A 20,092-nucleotide genomic window follows, 5' to 3' on the forward strand; every position below is an offset into this window, starting at 1 on the left:
GTACCAGCTCGGGGCTGGCCTGCAACCAGGGGACGAGGGATCTCCTAGAAGCGAATTCATTGATCACAAACGCTTTGTAAAGTTACTTAGCTCCAATGCCAAACATATACATAAATTCCAAAGTAATATTTTCCCGTCACAGACTCTCTCTGTATCATATATTATCGAAGAAATATATGGGCTGGCGTAAGAGGGTGTGGCAAAGCGTATTCTTTGCCCAAGATGGTGTCATGGACACACTCTGTGTAAGTAAATATGTATGATTAGGGTTTTCTTTTTTTGTTTTGTTTACATGTAAGACTTCTCTATAGAGCGATAAACACGGGACGATCTAGAGGAAGTGGACGAGGCACCGTGATCTCCAACATGCCATATACGTCTTTTACATCAGATTTACATACTGTACGCATTTCTTGACAGTCTATACGCATTATGTACGTATCTGTGTATATTTCACAAAGGCAAGCTATTATTTCGATCAGTAAATGAAAAGACAACTACCTTCAGTCAAAAAAAAACTATATATATATATATATATATATATATATATATATATATATATATATATATATATATATATATATATATATATACGCAAAAATACAATAGAATTTGTATCCGTTTCTGTGGGGGAAACAAAAATTTAAAAAACGCGTTGCAGGAGAATGACAAAGTTTGCGTCTCATTGGACGATTAACGGGCGATATATGCGATGGCGATATTCATTCCAGTCATGTGGTCAGGCTGGTGGCCAGGGCTGTGAGTACGACGCAGGGGGGCGTCATCATGCGTCACTCAGGTGGGAGTATACCAGTGAAAGAGCAGTGGTGTCAGGCCAGCAGGGATCCGGGCCCTGGTGCACACCGGGCTGGCAGTGTCATGCCAGCCACTTGGCCTCGTCGGGGAAGGACAGTGTGGGGTCAGGAGGGCGAGACGGGCGGGAGGATCCTGGAGGAGGAGGAGGAGGAGCAGTGTGTGTGTGTGTGTGTGTAAGATCAGGGAGAAGGGAAGGATTAGTGAGGGTTGAGGAAGACAGAATGTTATACAAAGTATTTTTTCTTTTTTTTCGTTCTTTTTGAGTTTTAAGAAAACCTTGCATAGCGGGGAGGGGAGGGAAGGGGGGGGTTGATGACATCCTGTGGGGTACGGGTAAATGCTAGAGATAGATAGATAGATAGATAGATAGATCGATAGAGAGAGAGAGAGAGAGAGAGAGAGAGAGAGAGAGAGAGAGAGAGAGAGAGAGAGAGAGAGAGAGAGAGAATGAATACATGACCGATTAACACTAACTACTTCCCCCCTCCCCCCCCCTCTCTCTCTCTCTCTCTCTCTCTCTCTCTCTCTCTCTCTCTCTCTCTCTCACAGACTCTCCCCACACCCCTCTCTCAACCCCCACACCCCACCCCCACCATAAGCAGAGGTTGTGACCAACCAACACCCCAACCCACCACCCCCACACACACACACAGACAGACAGACACAACATTCTAACCCAATATGGGCCATCTTTATGAAGGAACCCGCATCTTGACGCCTCTGGCGAGAGAGAGAGAGAGAGAGAGAGAGAGAGAGAGAGAGAGAGAGAGAGAGAGAGGCACCACAGTCCAGCACGGTGGCGCGCTCGCACAAACCCACCCATCCACCCATCCACACCCACAACTACGTAAGCTCCCCACCATCAAAGGAAGGACGGAAGGGAAGGTGAGGGGGAAAGGAAGAGGAAGGGGGAAGGGGGAAAGCAAGGGGGAAGACTGACTGATCGATTACCTATACCCTATATTTTTGGGCAGCCAGGGAAAGATGAAAAAAAAAAGGGTGGGTGGGGGGTTGGTTCCATTCCTGGAAGCCGGCTGCCACCTTCCTGGAACCTGGAATCCCGAAAAGCCAAGCTGTTAACTACATAAATAACTTTCCAGTTCCTGGAAACAGAAGCAACGCAACATCCACAGGACAGAGGAACTTCCACGAAACATATAAATAGTTTATTTACATGAAAACAATCAATACTCCGTTTTCTATTATAATAATGATAGTAATAATAATAATAATAATAATAATAATAATGATAGTAATAATAATAATAATAATAATAATAATAATAATAATAATAATAATAACAATTATTATTATTATTATTATTATTATTATTATTATTATTACTATCATTATTATTATTATCATTATTATTATTATCATTATTATTATTATTATTATTATTATTATTATTACTATTATTATTATTATTATTATTATTATTATTATTATTATTATTACTATTATTATTATTATTATTATTATTATTATTATTATCATTATTTCCCTGGGGATAGGGGACGAAGAATACTACCCACGTATTCCCTGCGTGTCGTAGAAGGCGACTAAAAGGGAAGGGAGCGGGGGGCTGGAAATCCTCCCCTCTCTTTTTTTTTTTTTTTTTTTTTTTTTTCAAAAGAAGGAACAGAGAAGAGGGCCAGGTGAGGATATTCCCTCAAAGGCCCAGTCCTCTGTTCTTAACGCTACCTCGCTATCGCGGGAAATAGCGAATAGTATGAAAAAAAAAAAAAAAAAAATTATTACTATTATCATCATTTTATCATAAGATAAAAATGATAATCATCATTACTATTTTTATTTTACTATTACTAACATTAACATCATTATAGTAGTAGTAGTAGTAGTAGTAACAACAACAATAATAATAATAATAATAATAATAATGATGATAAGACACAGTTTATTCTGTACATGGAGGTCAACATGAGGGAAGGTGTTTTCAAACACAATATAAACAGTGAACATAATGGAGAAAAATAATAATCTTCCAAAACGTACATTCGTAGTATGAAAAATTTTGATAATCGTCTAAATGATTTTCAAAACCGTAGACTCAAGTTTTTTAAAAGAAATGTAAACGGATTTTGAAAAATTGAAAATATGCGTAAATGCTCTACAAAACTGTAAACAGCTGTTTAAAAGACTGAATATATATGTAAATGATTTACAGAAATGTGAAAACCATTTAAAAACTTTGAAAAATCAGTAAATATTCTGTAAAAATGTACTTTAAAAATGTGAAAAATGTGCAAATTCTCTTCAGAACTGTAAACACAGTTGAAAAAAAATTGAATGAACGCGTAAATGCTTTTCAACAACGTAAACCGTTTAAAAAGTCTAACAAGTGTGTACTTTCTCTAGAAAACTTTAAACGCCGTAAAAAAAATGCGTAATCTCTCTCTCCAAAACTATAAACGTTGTTAAAAAACTAAAAAAAAAAAAAATGCGTCATTGTTCCCCCAAACTATAAACGTTGTTTGAAAACTTTAAAAAAAAATGCATAATTGTTCTCCAAAACTAGAAACCCTGTTTAGAAATTTAGAAAAATGCATCATTGCTCTCAAAAACTATAAACGCTGTTTGAAAATTTAAAAAAAATGCATAATTGCTCTAAAAAACTATAAACGCTACATAAACACTTTAAAAAATGCATAATTGCTCTCTAAAACTATAAAAATTATTTAAAAACTTAAAAGACAAAATGCATAATTGCTATCCCAAACTATAAACGCTGTTTAAAAACTTAAGAAAAATGCATAAATGCTCTACAAGAATGTAAACGCCATATTTACAAATTCAAAAACTGCCTCGAAGCACACAATCATATATGGTTTACCAGGTCACGCGTGACGTATGGAGCTGCTGGCGTGACGTAACACGACGTCACAGCAGGGTTACGTACGACCAGGGCCGGGGGGGGGGGGGGGTTACAGCGATAGACCTGGTGGCTGCATCTCTGGGTCACTGTCGACACAGGTCAGTATCGAGGAGGGGCTACCATGCACTGCCCTGGAAGGACATATTATACCCATATATACATATATATATATATATATATATATATATATATATATATATATATATATATATATATATATATATATATATTATATATATATATATATATATATATATATATATATATATATATATATATATATATATATATATATATATATATATATTTCATTCATTATACGAAAGAATGGCCCAACCCACCCACATACCCATGTACATATATACACGTCCACGCACGCACATATACATACCCAAACATTTCAACGTACACATATATACACATGAAATGACACCCCCCCCCCCCCCTCCTCCCCGCACGCGCGAGGTAGCGCTAGGAAAAGACAACAAAGGTCACATTCGTTCACACTCAGTCTCTAGCTGTCTTGTGTAATGCACCGAAACCACAGCTCCCTTTCCACATACAGGCCCCACAAAACTTTCCATGATTTACCCCAGACGCTTCACATGCCCTGGTTCAATCCACTGACAGCACGTCGACCCCGGTATACCACATCACTTCAATTCACTCTATTCCTTGCACGCCTTTCACCCTCCTGCATGTTCAGGCCCCGATCGCTCCATCCTTCCACCTCCACTTTGGTCTCCCACTTCTCCTCGTTCCCTCCACCTCCGACACATATATCCTCTTGGTCAATCTTTCCTCACTCATTCTCTCCATGTGACCAAACCATTTCAAAATACCCTCTTCTGCTCTCTCAACTACACTCTTTTTATTACCACACATCTCTCTTACCCTTTCATTACTTACTCGATGAAACCACCTCACACCACACATTGTCCTCAAACATCTCATTTCCAACACATCCACCCTCCTCCGCACAACCCTATATATATATATATATATATATATATATATATATATATATATATATATATATATATATATATATATATTCCCACGAGCCCACGGGGAAATAAAACGCGATATGTTCCTAAATGCACTTTCGTGTACCAGTCACATCAGGGAAGATACAAGCAATATAAATATATATATATATATATATATATATATATATATATATATATATATATACTTTATCATGGAGCCTTCATTTATTCCTGTAACAGTAATTTGACGGATGGTGTTATCATTACCGGTAAGGTCATTTATCAGCAACATTTATCGGAGATCAGTAAAGTTATACTGGCCTCTCTACACCTCCATCTCCATTTGCCTGTCAGAGCCTATGCCCGGCGGGGGAATCGAACCCTGCTATCTCGTGGATCACACCGGCCATACCTATATTGCAATCTCCCGCCTGGCTATCGTCTTCATGGTTATCGGGTATCGTCGGCTCTCCTTTATTTTTTTTTTTTATCTTTTTATTGTGTATCGTAAATGTTATCACTATCAGCGATGATTATGAAAATGATAACAAAAAAAGCCATTACAGACATCCAGGCAACTGGCATGACCCAGGTCATGGACACTACATTATCCAGGTCAAAGGCACGGACATCATCTGGGCGGGTCCCCAGCCCCCATCCCAGGTCACATCCTCTTACCCCGTCCCCCCCACCCCCGTCCCAGCGGGTCCCCAGCCCCCACCCCAGGTCACATCCTCTTCCTCCCCACCCTCACAGCGGGTCCCCAGCCCCCATCCCAGGTCACATCCTCTTGCCCCGCCCCCCGTCCCAGCGGGTCCCCAGCCCCCATCCCAGGTCACATCCTCTTGCCCCTCCCCCAGTCCCAGCGGGTCCCCAGCCCCCATCCCAGGTCACATCCTCTTGCCCCGCCCCCTGTCCCAGCGGGTCCCCAGCCCCCATCCCAGGTCACATCCTCTTGCCCCTCCCCCAGTCCCAGCGGGTCCCCAGCCCCCATCCCAGGTCACATCCTCTTGCCCCGCCCCCCGTCCCAGCGGGTCCCCAGCCCCCATCCCAGGTCACATCCTCTTGCCCCGCCCCCCGTCCCAGCGGGTCCCCAGCCCCCATCCCAGGTCACATCCTCTTGCCCCGCCCCCCACCTCCCCAGCGGATCCCCAGCCCCCATCCCAGGTCACAACCTCAAGTCCATCCAACTGACCCGAGGGACCGGCAGGAGTGCCAACGGAGGCGTCCTCTGCCTGGGCCAAAATGACGTGTGGCAACACTGAATCTTCTCGTCTTTCCCCTTGACCCAGGTCAACAGTGAATCATACGGGCTGTTCCCCTGACCTAGGTCAACAGTGAATCATACGGGCTGTCCCCCTGACCTAGGTCAACAGTGAATCATACAGGCTGTCCCCCTGACCTAGGTCAACACTGAATCATACGGGCTGTACCACTGACCTAGGTCAACATTGAATCATACGGGCTGTACCCCTGACCTAGGTCAACACTGAATCATACGGGCTGTACCCCTGACCTAGGTCAACACTGAATCATACGGGCTGTACCCCTGACCTAGGTCAACAGTGAATCATACGGGCTGTACCCCTGACCTAGGTCAACACTGAATCATACGGGCTGTACCCCTGACCTAGGTCAACACTGAATCATACGGGCTGTACCCCTGACCTAGGTCAACAGTGAATCATACGGGCTGTCTCCCTGACCTAGGTCAACAATGAATCATACGGGCTGTCCCCCTGACCTAGGTCAACAGTCAGTCATACGGGCTGTCCCCCTGACCTGGGTCAACAATGAATCATACGGGCTGTCCCCCTGACCTGGGTCAACAGTGAATCATACGGGCTGTCCCCCTGACCTGGGTCAACAGTGAATCATACAGGCTCTCTCCCTGACCCAGGTCAACAGTGAATCATACGGGCTGTCCCCCTGACCTGGGTCAACAGTGAATCATACGGGCTGTTCCCCTGACCTGGGTCAACAGTGAATCATACAGGCTCTCTCCCTGACCTAGGTCAACAGTGAATCATACGGGCTGTTCCCCTGACCTGGGTCAACAGTGAATCATACAGGCTCTCTCCCTGACCTAGGTCAACAGTGAATCATACGGGCTGTCCCCCTGACCTGGGTCAACAGTGAATCATACGGGCTGTTCCCCTGACCTGGGTCAACAGTGAATCATACAGGCTCTCTCCCTGACCTAGGTCAACAGTGAATCATACGGGCTGTCCCCCTGACCTAATTCAACTGTGAATCATACGGGCTGTCCCCCTGACCTAAGTCAACGGCCCTCAGGAGCTGGTGTCAGCGATGGACGGGCCAGCCCTAAGGGGCTGGTGTCAGCGATGGACGGGCCAGCCCTGAGGGGCTGGTGTCAGCGACGGACGGGCCAGCCCTGAGGAGCTGGTGTCAGCGATGGACGGGCCAGCCCTGAGGGGCTGGTGTTAGTGATGGACGGGCCACCCCTGAGGGGCTGGTGTCAGCGATGGACGGGCCAGCCCTGAGGAGCTGGTGTCAGCGATGGACGGGCCAGCCCTGAGGGGCTGGTGTCAGCGACGGACGGGCCAGCCCTGAGGGGCTGGTGTCAGCGATGGACGGGCCAGCCGGGACAAAACCTTGCAGTGTCGCAGAGGGGCGAGCTGTGCGGTCGGCGCCTTTGGTCTGGACCGGCTCGTGTGGCGGCCACAGATGTGTGGATAATTAACCAGATTAAACAGATAGTCGGGTTCGTCCACCCCTCCCTCAGGGTCGGGTCCATTAGGTCTTCCCTTCCTCCCTCAGGGTCGGGTCCATTAGGTCTTCCCTTCCTCCCTCAGGGTCGGGTCCATTAGGTCCTCCCACCCTCCCTCAGGGTCGGGTCCCTCAGGTCCTCCCTCCCTCCAGGTCAAGTCCTTCAGGTCCTCCCTCCCTCCCTCCGTGTCACGTCTGCCGCCTCGTCCAGACAACAGCAAGTCACCCAGGCTCTCACACACACACACACACACACACACACACACACGACTTGTTTCCTGACGAAGACAGCCCAGCCAGGTCGCTGTGGCTTCGTCAGCGTCGCCTTCTGCTGCTGCTGCTGGTGTGTGTGTGTGTGTGTGTGTGTGTGTGTGTGTGTGTGTGTGTGTGTGTGTGTCGGGTCCTCGGGTGTGGGGTGGTCAACGAGGCGGGTCAAGTCTCGATCCACATCTCTGAACGGCGTCGGGACGAGAGGCCATTGTGCGGGACCTGGAGACAAACTCCTTAATTACCTTGAAGTGTGTGACTCGCATGTTTCCCATCGACTTCTTGGTGGGAGGGAAGGGGAAGGGGGAATGGGAAGGGGGAGAGAGAGAGAGAGAGAGAGGAGGGGTTCACGTGAGGCATTGTTTAAACCATCCGTGGCTGGTGGACTGGTCTGGCCGAGGGATGGTCTGTGGAGTGGGGTGGTGGTCTGTTTAAGAGACGTGTGGTGGGTCTGTTTTACGGGTCACTGGGAAGGCCTGCGAACCGTAGGAGGCCCGTCGGTGGGTTGCAAGGTGGTGTTTCAGGTCAGATGACAGGTTTGCGGACCATGGGAACTCCCCGCGGACAACAGGAGGGTCCGTGGGCGGAAGACCATCTGTGGGGCTGTGGGAGAGGGCTGAGGGGCCCTGAAGGTGGGTCAGAAGAATACGTGGGTCGTGGGAAGAATACGTGGGTCGTGGGAAAAATACGTGGGTCGTGGGAAGAAGACGTGAGTCGTGGGTAAAATACGTGGGTCGTGGGAAGAAGACGTGGGTCGTGGGTAAAATACGTGGGTCGTGGGAAGGACCATCCACGTAACAGACCAAGGTGAAGTGGTTGTGAAGGCCCCCGTGGCACGTGAGTGCACGCCTCATCCATCCCTCAGGTCCATCATCACTACGGCCTCGTCCGCAAACCTAACCAGGCACGAGGCCAGACACACGTGTGTACACGTACGTGTGGCACCCACTTTGATTCTGGCAACGATTTTGTTTGTGGGACCAATTTTGATTGTGGGGCCAATTTTGCTTGTAGGACCAATTTTGCTTGTGGGACCAATTTTGCTTGTAGGACCAATTTTGCTTGTGGGACCAAATTTGCTTTTGAAACCAATGTTGCTTGTGGGACCAATTTTGCTTGTGGTACCAATTTTGCTTGTAGGATCAATTTTGCTTGTGGGACCAATTTTGCTTTTGAAACCAATGTTGCTTGTGGGACCAATTTTGCTTGTGGGACCAAATTTACTTTTGGGACCAAATTCTACCTTCAGTAAGAAGACTTTAACGAGTCCCCTTCCCTTGGTACCCACGCGGACCAGATGGCGCGGCTGCGTCGGGAAGACCACGTACGTGGGTCGTGGTCTGCTCTGACCACGGACGGACCACCGTCGTACACCACCACAACAGACGCTAGCCAGGGTCGTGCTGGTCCCCTGCACCATGACCGGGTGATGGTGATGGTGATGGTGTGGGTGATGGTGATGGTGATGGTGATGGTGTGGGTGATGGTGATGGTGATGGTGATGGTGGGTGATGGTGATGGTGATGGTGTGGGTGATGGTGATGGTGGGTGATGGTGTGGGTGATGGTGATGGTGGGAGATGGTGATGGTGTGGGTGATGGTGGGAGATGGTGATGGTGGGAGATGGTGATGGTGGGTGATGGTGATGGTGGGTGATGGTGTGGGTGATGGTGATGGTGGGAGATGGTGATGGTGTGGGTGATGGTGGGAGATGGTGATGGTGGGAGATGGTGATGGTGTGTGATGGTGATGGTGGGTGATGGTGTAGGTGATGGTGGGAGATGGTGATGGTGTGGGTGATGGTGGGAGATGGTGATGGTGTGGGTGATGGTGGGAGATGGTGATGGTGGGTGATGGTGACGGTGTGGGAGATGGGCCCACGTCCAACCCCAGCCCCGTGCACCACCTCTCTGCCCCAGCCCAGCCCCGTGCACCACCTCTCTGCCCCATCCCAGCCCCATGCACCACCTCTCTGCCCCAGCCCAGCCCCGTGCACCACCTCTCTGCCCCATCCCAGCCCCGTGCACCACCTCTCTGCCCCATCCCAGCTCCATGCACCACCTCTCTGCCCCAGCCCAGCCCCGTGCACCACCTCTCTGCCCCATCCCAGCCCCGTGCACCACCTCTCTGCCCCAGCCCAGCCCCGTGCACCACCTCTCTGCCCCAGCCCAGCCCCGTGCACCACCACTCTGCCCCATCCCAGCCCCGTGCACCACCTCTCTGCCCCAGGCCAGCCATGGTTTACCTCCCATCATTACTCACGTGGATTAATGAACTATTGTTACCTTGCCGGCCAGCGGTGCATCCTGCCCATGCGCAAGACCTCAATGAAGGCCACAGAAAACGTCGTGTGTGTGTGTGTGTGTGTGTGTGTGTGTGTGTGTGTGTGTGTGTGTGTGTGTGTGTGTGTTCATGTGAGCGCGACTCTGCAGTATGACTGTTCCTTATTTCGTGATGACTTGATCTTATTGTGTGTATTCATACACTCGAGTCTGGACACATGCACCACCCCGTATATGTCCAGTATATGTTCTTTTTTTTTGTCTTTTACGTATTTTTGCCATGTCGATTTCTATTTATTCCATTGTTAGTTACTGTAGATTACACACACACACACACACACACACACGTTGTAGACCTGGCAATGGTCGGTCTCCATGAGAATTCAACTTTCCTTCACTCCGATGTAAATTCCACGAGTGTTCTCAAGTCGAAACCCTTTTCTCCTTCCTCCTCGTCTCCCCTTTTAAAAATGTTGACGGTAGAGAGCAGAGTGAGGACTGCTTTTCATAGTGTACTCCCGGAGTGGGAAGGACGACCCATCCCCTTTCCTTCCCTCTCTTCCTCCTCTTCCTCCTATTCCACAAGTTTTATCAAGGGTTTTCCTGTCTTCGTTTAGTATGTGGATGAAAACTATGGATCTGTACTAACCCACTGGCCAGGCCAGGTAGATCATATATATATATATTTTTTTTGTCATACTATTCGCCATTTCCCGCGATAGCGAGGTAGCGTTAAGAACAGAGGACTGGGCCTTTGAGGGAATACCCTCACCTGGCCCCCTTCTCTGTTCCTTCTTTTGGAAAAAAAAAAAAAAAAAAAAAACGAGAGGGGAGAATTTCCAGCCCCCCGCTCCCTTCCCTTTTAGTCGCCTTCTACGACACGCAGGGAATACGTGGGAAGTATTCTTTCTCCCCTATCCCCAGGGATGATATATATATATATATATATATATATATATATATATATATATATATATATATATATATATATATATATATATATTGATAAAACGCCATTATATGTAGTATAAGGCTTGAAAAAACAACATAAATCTTGTAAGTTGAATCGAGTGTATAATAAATCATATTCCAAATCTACAACACTGTCCCCCCCGCCGACCACATCACCCCCCACCTCCCCACAACATGTTTCCAGTCGTCCAGTTCCATGGATCAAACTTCCACTGGAAGCACAGTGTTCCAGATGATAACGCATGAGAAACTCCTCCCCACATGGAGATGTTATCATCCCGTTATCATTAAACTCCTCCCCTCCCCCCTCCTATGCCCGACGTTATATTATATATATATATATATATATATATATATATATATATATATATATGTATTGGAAAGGATCACAATTTTGCGCGTGATCAAGACATTCCTATGAGTCCACGGGGAAAATGAAACACGAAAAGTTCCCAAGTGCACTTTCGTGTAATAATCACATCCTCAGGGGACTCATAGGAATATCTTGACCACGCGCAAAATTGTGATCCTTTCCAATATATATATATATATATATATATATATATATATATATATATATATATATATATATATATATATATATATATATATATATATATATATATATATCATCACCCAGTTTTGACCATGAGCTTCCCCCCCTCTCATGTCTCTCTCTCCCTCTCCTCCACTAGGGCGCTGTCGCGGGTGACTACCCTGGCGGTGACAGCCCCCGCCAGCTCCCACTGGTGCGAGTCGTTCCGGGGCTCGCTGGTGAGGCAGCAGGTCCGCTTCTGTAAGGACAACCCGGCCTTCATGGACTCGGTCAAGCGGGGCGCCATCTGGGCCATCGACGAGTGCCAGTTCCAGTTCCGGACGCGACGCTGGAACTGCTCCACGCTCAACGACGAGGCAATTATGGCCTTTAAGAGCGCCTTCAAGCCGAAAAACTCGCCAGGTAAGAGGGACGTTTAACGAGGGGGGACGGCTCTCAGGACTCGCCAGGTAAGAGGGACGTTTAACGAGGGACGGCGCCTCAGGACTCGCCAGGTAAGAGGGACGTTTAACGAGAGACGGCTCTCAGGACTCGCCAGGGAAGAAGGCGTTTAATGAGGGACGACTCTCAGGACTCGCCAGGTAAGGGGACGTTTAATGAGGGACGGCTCTCAGGACTCGTCAGGTAAGGGGACGTTTAATGAGGGACGGCTCTCAGGACTTGCCAGGTAAGGGGACGTTTAATGAGGGACGACTCTCAGGACTCGCCAGGTAAGGAGACGTTTAACGAGGGACGACTCTCGGAACTCAACAGGTAAGGGAACGAACGTTTGCTCGGGACAGATAAGGGAAAAAGGTGACTGAGTGAACTCCTACAATTCGCCAGATAAGAAAACGTGTGTGTGTGTGTGTGTGTGTGTGTGTGTGTGTGTGTGTGTGTGAAACGTTCTGAGAACAGGACTGATAAGATAAGCTTTCCAGGGAAAGAATCATGGAACTCAGCAGATAAGGCAAGAGTGGTTAAGGGGAGTCGTCTCAGCCTCCAGTATGCGAGGGGGATCCTGGCTCGCGAACGGTCGTTAACAACGGCTGGTTTGAAGGGGGACAAACTGGTGGTTAAGACGGATCTGAGCACCAGCCAGCCAGGTTTGGGGTAGTTAGGGGGTGGTCAGGAGTTCGTGTGGGAGGATCTTAGAAACTCGCTAAGTCGCGGTTAAAGTTGGTAGGGAATGGGTCTTCGAACTCAATAGGTTGGAGGAGTGTTAGTGGAAAGGGGTCTTAGAACCCGCTCTCGTGTAAAGGAAACTAGGTGGAATGGGTCGAAGGACCTGGTCTATAGGATAGGCAATGTCGACGCACGACATCCTATACCTCCCCAGGATCGAGAAACAGCGGCAGACGGGTATCCTACGATCCTCGAACGAAGCCAGTGGGATGGGAAGGAGCCTCGGAACTCGTCGGGACTGGGAAGGGCGTCGACAGGAACAAGGACCTTCGAAACCACGACACTTTATCGAGACCGTATTTCGCCCTGAAACCACGACTCAGGTGGGGGTGTGTGAGCACTGAGGGGGTGAGGGAGGAACTTCACCTCGACTGGTGTGTGTGTGTGTGTGTGAGGAACTTCTCCTCCTCACCTCAACAACAGTTTAGCTAATGAAGCGGTGAAGCTCTTGAGACTTGCAATACCCTTGGGTAAAGGTAAGTTTGGGGCGGGTGTTACCGTGACTTGCACGACTTAAAGTTGGGAAGTTCTGGAGGTCTTAAGGTTTGAGACCGGGCTAAGGATATCTGAGGTAGTAGGCGAGGGAGGGGTTTGGGGGGGTCTTAGAACCCAGGAAGAGAGAGAGAGAGAGAGAGAGAGAGAGAGAGAGAGAGAGAGAGAGAGAGAGAGAGAGAGAGTGTCATCTGGAAGACGCCTCGTCAGCCCGCTCGTCCACCCAGCAAACATAACAACGCTTGCAAACGACACCCAAAACCACCAGGCCGTCGCTCCCCCAGATCAGTCAGCGGCTGCCTAAGCCTCGCACGACAAGGCATACAACACCTGCGGCCGAAGACACTTACAACACCACCTCACCGGCGCAATATGCTCAGCACTCAGGGTCGCTCCACCAACACTAGAACCCTCTCCCACCTCACCCACCCCCTCCACAACCAACCCCCTCCCACACGTAGAAACAAACAAACAAATGAACTTCTGCTTCACACTTCATAACTCATATCTACAATCTCCCGCCCCCCCCACAACACCCATTAAACATGACATTGACAAAATATAAACAATGCACACAATAATGACTTGAACACTACACTAACGTGTTTCCGAGTTACACTCCCCAGACACGTACGCGTTACACTCCCCAGACACGTACGTGTTACACTCCCCAGACACGTACGTGTTACACTCCCCAGACACGTACGTGTTACACTCCCCAGACACGTACGTGTTACACTCCCCAGACACGTACGTGTTACACTCCCCAGACACGTACGTGATACACTCCCCAGACACGTACGTGTTACACTCCCCAGACACGTACGCGTTACACTCCCCAGACACGTACGTGTTACACTCCCCACACACGTACGCGTTACACTCCCAAGACACGTACGTGTTACACTCCCCAGATACGTACGCGTTACACTCCCCAGATACGTACGCGTTACACTCCCCAGACACGTACGTGTTACACTCCCCAGACACGTACATGTTACACTCCCCAGACACGTACGTGTTACACTCCCCAGACACGTACGTGTTACACTCCCCAGACACGTACGCGTTACACTCCCCAGACACGTACGTGTTACACTCCCCAGACACGTACGTGTTACACTCCCCAGACACGTACGCGTTACACTCCCCAGACACGTACGCGTTACACTCCCCAGACACGTACGTGTTACACTCCCCAGACACGTACGCGTTACACTCCCCAGACACGTACGTGTTACACTCCCCAGACACGTACGCGTTACACTCCCCAGACACGTACGTGTTACACTCCCCAGACACGTACGCGTTACACTCCCCAGACACGTACGTGTTACACTCCCCAGACACGTACGCGTTACATGTTCTCATCTGCCCCCTGCACACCACCCACGCCTTCAACACCGATTCAATATATCACAATAACTGTCACGCCCAGTATGTATGTACCTTACATACTAAACATACTTCTCACGTGACCTGTGCTCACCCTACACACACACACACACACACACACACACACACACACACACACACACAAACACACACACACACACACTTTATGACCTATGACATCATCCGGTGGACGTGGGTAACTTCCCTTGCGCTGCAGATCCACACATAAGGGGAAGCTGAGGCGCACACAGACACACACACACACCACCAGATCCTGGTCAATAAGGAATGAGAAACCAGGAGCTCGACTCCAGGTGCGAGATCTCCGTCTCCCCCACCATATACACACACACGTCCAGCCCAGGTACTGCTGACGGAGGCGCTGACGGGGAAGGAGCCAGGGAGAACCCACCACCAAGCTTTTATCTCTGACATTTACTCTCCAGTGTGGTCATCTGACGGATGTTATAATTGGAACAGGGTCAAGGGTACACCATCCCCAGTGGTACAATACTGTCAAGGCTACACCATCCCCAGTGGTACAATACCGTCAGGACTACATCATCCCCAGTGGTACAATACTGTCAAAGGTACACCATCCCCAGTGGTACAATACTGTCAAGGGTACATCATCCCCAGTGGTACAATACTGTCAAAGGTACACCATCCCCAGTGGTACAATACTGTCAAGGGTACATCATCCCCAGTGGTACACTACTGTCAAGGGTACATTATCCCCAGTGGTACAATACCATCAAGTCTTCAGGGTCGTACCGTCATTGACGACAGACAGCAGTGGACCACCTGTCTCCATGTGTGATCAGTTCTAGAGGCAGTAACGTACCATGACCCTCCCAGACAGACAGACAGACAGACGAGGGTCTTCGATCAACATTATTATCCACAACACGAAAGCGAATTCTCTTGAAAAAAAAAAATAGTCACTCAGTAACTGATCTCTCTCTCTCTCTCTCTCTCTCTCTCTCTCTCTCTCTCTCTCTCTCTCTCTCTCTCCCCCCACCCACTTCATGACCCCCAACCAGAAGTCCCCCACAAGGTCGGACATCACCACCCCTGGACACTAACAGGTCGTCCGTATGGCATCACAGCCCTGAGTATTGTGGGGGGGGGGGATAACCTGGGTCGACCCAGAGATCTGGTTGACTGGTTGGTTCACCGACCAGGGCGCATCACCCAGGCGAACTAACTGGCTACAAATTTCAACCCAATCTCTGCTTCATCTTCCTCTATGAAATGTGGGTATAAACAAAACCTACATGAAAGCAAAATGATTTAGTGAAGATACATATATGTATATACATGTGTATGTGGGTGGGTTGAGCCATTCCTCGTCTGTTCACTTGCGCTACCTCGCTAACGCGGGAGACTTCGGGGGTTAAGTATAATAAATAAGAAAAATAAATGCATGTATTAGATTACAAAGGTGAACAGAGATGTATAGAGAACACACTGAAACTGTAACCACATAATGTAACCGGGTATTTAACATGGTAAATATATATTCCTGAAGGAGGCGCAGGTGGGGGGTTGGGGCTGCCCCTGCCGTCTTAGGGAGGTGGGTTGTTCCGGCTGCTCATCTCTGACACGTCTGATGTCGAGGATCTGTTAAACCTGGTCTCTACAACCCGGGTTTAGCTAGATGGAGGAGGCCCGCGCCCGCCGCCAGCCACCACCACACTTAATCGCTGGGTGACCTGTGGGGTCTGGCGGACTCTCACACCCCGTCACTCGAAGCCCCTCCAGGTGTAGCATCATCATGGACGCGGCGGGACACAGCGTCAGGCGGTGGACAGCACCAGCGGCGGCGGGGCGACCGCAGCAGAGTGTGGGTGGCAGCGAGGCGCACCATCGCTCGACCTCCCCCTCCTGACGGGTGCGGGAGGGAGGGTGGGACATCGTCACCCGCAGCCAGCGGGGCCAACAGCAGGAGCTGGCTGTTGAGCCTCGATCCCACATACTCGTGGACGTCCACCCCCACGCAATCGGTCAGCTTGTAGAAGTATTTTGTAAACTTGTATGACAAGCATTCCGGGTAATTATTCAAGAGTGTGTCCGTGTTTACGTCCCGGGTGGTTCAATGGATGGTTCGCACCAGCAGGCCACAGTGGTATGGTCCACAGAGGACCATGGTGAGGCACATGATCATCTCAGACGCCACCTACAGACTCTACTGCTTGGCTCCCATCCATCACACCAATCCCCCACGCTACGACTGTGTCGTGTCCCCGTGCATCCACAGGGGGACCTAACGTTCTCAGTACCTGTTACGATATAGGGTAGGGTAGGGTGAGGTAGGGTAGGATAGGGTAGGGTAGGGTGAGGTAGGGTAGGATAGGATAGGGTAGGGTAGGGTAGGGTAGGGTAGGGTAGGGTAGAGTAGGGAAGGATAGGGTAGGGTAGGATTGGGTAGGGTGAGGTAGGATAGGGTAAGGTAGGGTGAGGTAAGGTAGGCTAGGGTGAGGTAAGGTAGGCTAGGGTGAGGTAGGGCTGGGTGAGATAGCGTAGGTAAAGAGGACAGAGTACTACAGAGGGCTGGCTGTAAAACCAGTCATCTGGGTACAGCACAGCCAGATACAGCAGGTGTATGTGTGTGTGTGTGTGTGTGTGTGTGTGTGTGTGTGTGTGTAAAGAGGGGGGGGGGGAGAAAGACGAGTCAAGCACAGGTTAGGGACCATATGTGACCCACACACACACACACACGACCCGCACCACTGGCCTGCTCCAGGGACCATATCAAGGAAGCTGCTCCAGGTACAGAGAAAACGTGCGACACGACCCACCCCCTGCACGACCCACCCCATACATGACCCATCCCGTACACGACCCACCCCATACACGACCCACACCCTGCACGACCCACCCCATACACGACCCACACCCTGTACGATCCACCCTATATACGACCCACATCCTGTACACGACCCACACCCTGTACACGACCCACTCCATACACGACCCACCCCCTGCACGACTCACCCCATACACGACCCACACCCTACACGGCCCACCCTGTACACGACCCACCCCTTACACGACCCACACCCTGCACGACCCGTCCTTCACAGAGCCTCACCAGCCCTCGGGTACTGTAGCGTCCGAGAGAGAGAGAGAGAGAGAGAGAGAGAGAGAGAGAGAGAGAGAGAGAGAGAGAGAGAGAGAGAGAGAGAGAGAGAGAGAGAGAGAGAGAGAGACGTGGTTCCTTTCTGCACTGTCCTCCTGCCCATCGTCTCTCACCTCAGCCGAATATAAATATATAAATAATCCCCCGGGGGCATGACAGCGCTACGCCGAGCCTCCCATAAGGTACACGACCCGACGAGATGATGCGGGAACGTAGTTCTTGTTCATGGGCGTCGCTGGGATCCGACGTGGGCGCAGGTGTTTACGTGACGTGCCAGGTGGCGGGCGTGGGTTAGGGGAGGGGGACGCGTGGCAGGAGGCGCGGCGAGGCGTGAGTGAGGCCGCGGATGATAAACAGTATGTCCTGTGGCTCCAAACACACACACACACACACACACACACACACACACACACACACACACACACACAAGCACGCACGCGCGTGCAGGGAACATTCATAAGGTCTGTCGTGTGAGTGAGTGACGTCTGAGGAGAAAGGAACGAGGGGTGAGGAAGGGCTGGCTGGTGGGGGTGCTGACACGACGGGTACAGATGATGTCAGGGAGGGCGTGGCGGAGGCGAAGGATGTTGTCAGGAGACGAAGGGGGGGGGGTTATCACTGCAGAGGATGGCGTATGATAGGATGATACCAGAACAGGAGCAATGACATGACAGAGATGGAGGAAGGAGGCTTAACAGGAGGCCAAAGGAGGAGGAGGAGGACATCAGAGGGAGTAGCAAACATCAAGAGATGGCGTGAAGACACTAAGTGAAAAGGAAAGACATGGGAAGGCACACACGAGTGACCAAAGAACCCACATCTGGACACTTTTCCCGTGGTCAGTCTCCCTTGAGAAGCTGTCGATCCCATGTGGCTAGTCTACTGAAACCCACCACACCGAGTTCACACGTCCCCACAACGACTCTTACGGTGGCAAGCCACACGAGGGAGGGTTGAACGCAGAACACGACGTGATTTCTTAGATCCCCCGACACTAAGGCTTGGATGGCAGAGATCCCCAGGACTCGCTAACAAGATGGTACGATCCTTGATCACGACCTAGGAACCCTGAGCACGACGGTGCGAGCCTTGAGCACGACGGTACGATCCTTAAGCACGACGGTACGATCCTTGAGTACGACGTTACGATCCTACAGTACGACTGTTCGATCCTTGAGCAGGAAGGTAAGACCCCCTTAAGACGACGGTACGACCCCTGATCACGAAAGTACCCCTTCCTTTAGCTCGACGGTACGACCCTTGGGTCAGATGGCCAGGCCTTTTGACCTGACCTCTAATAGTGTGAACTGTTCAGAGCCCCAGCCTTCCTTACCGTTATTTCAGCGTTCGCTCCGGCCCTACACTGGGAGTTGAAGGTATATAATCACCCGTCATGTCGTTAACGGAACACCACAGATCATGGAGCCATGAGCGGTTAATGTATGGTCGTTAACACTAGTGTCTGGGGTATAATTCTCCCGGGGGAGGAGGAGGAGGAGGAGGAGGAGGAGGAGGCTGCCTACGCCAGACATGCGGGGGAACAGCTGACTGGGTCTGCATTCCCTCAGTAGATAAGGAACTGTTGGAAACTGTTGTGTGCAACGGAGACCGATCTGTATCAACGGCTTCTTTCTTTTCTTTCTTTCTTTATCTTTTTTTTCCCCTCCCTCCCTCCCTCGACGTCTACAGACGACGTATCTGTTCTCGCCCATCAAGTCGCTGAAAATCCTCAATAGCGTTTCGTTCGGGCCTACGGCAGGATGGCACGGCCCTGGAGCACGACCGTACGGCCCTACAGCAGGATGGCACGGCCCAATAGCACGACCGTACGGCCCTTCAGCAGGATGGCACGGCCCTACAGCACGACCGTATGGCCCTTCGGCAGGATGGTACGGCACTAGGGCACGACCGTAAAGGCGCCACAGCACGAAGGCACGACTCTAAAACACGACGGTACGGCCCGGATGGTCGACGGTACGCCCACAGACCGCGATGGTAGGATCCGAGAGCATGACGGTACGGCGCTATGGTACGATGTTAAGATCCGAGTGCACGACGGTACGGTCATGGGGCACGACGGTGCGACCTTTGAGAACACCGACACACCTTTGGGTACGACGCTACGACCGCAGAAGACGACGGAGCGACACTCGTGTAAGAGGATGCGACACGTAAGTATGATGTCCTGGTTTCCGACGTGGCCCTTACTGGTCCGTTCAAAACCCAGGCAGTCATATCGACGAGTCGTACCGCCGTGCTCAAGGGTCGTGCAGTCGTGCTTAAGGATCATATAGTTGTCCTGAAGGGTCGTTCCGTCAGGCTTAAGGGTCGTACCGTCGTGATCATGGATCATACCTTCGTTCTCAAGGGTCGTAGTGTCGTGTTCAAGGG

The 20,092-nt window shown here is 50.0% G+C and overlaps 1 protein-coding gene across 2 annotated transcripts in view; it reads left to right on the forward strand.

The window, feature by feature from the left end:
• LOC139756400 (protein Wnt-4-like) overlaps positions 1-20,092 on the forward strand; it is a 652,581-nt gene that overhangs the window by 515,884 nt on the left and 116,605 nt on the right. For both annotated transcript variants that reach the window (XM_071675820.1, XM_071675828.1), the window contains one exon: positions 11,648-11,910. In XM_071675820.1, the coding sequence (XP_071531921.1) occupies positions 11,648-11,910 (263 nt within the window). The remainder of the gene's footprint in view (positions 1-11,647; positions 11,911-20,092) is intronic.

Source organism: Panulirus ornatus, chromosome 2 (assembly GCF_036320965.1).
Source record: "Panulirus ornatus isolate Po-2019 chromosome 2, ASM3632096v1, whole genome shotgun sequence".
In the NCBI taxonomy this organism is placed as follows: Eukaryota; Metazoa; Arthropoda; class Malacostraca; order Decapoda; family Palinuridae; genus Panulirus; species Panulirus ornatus.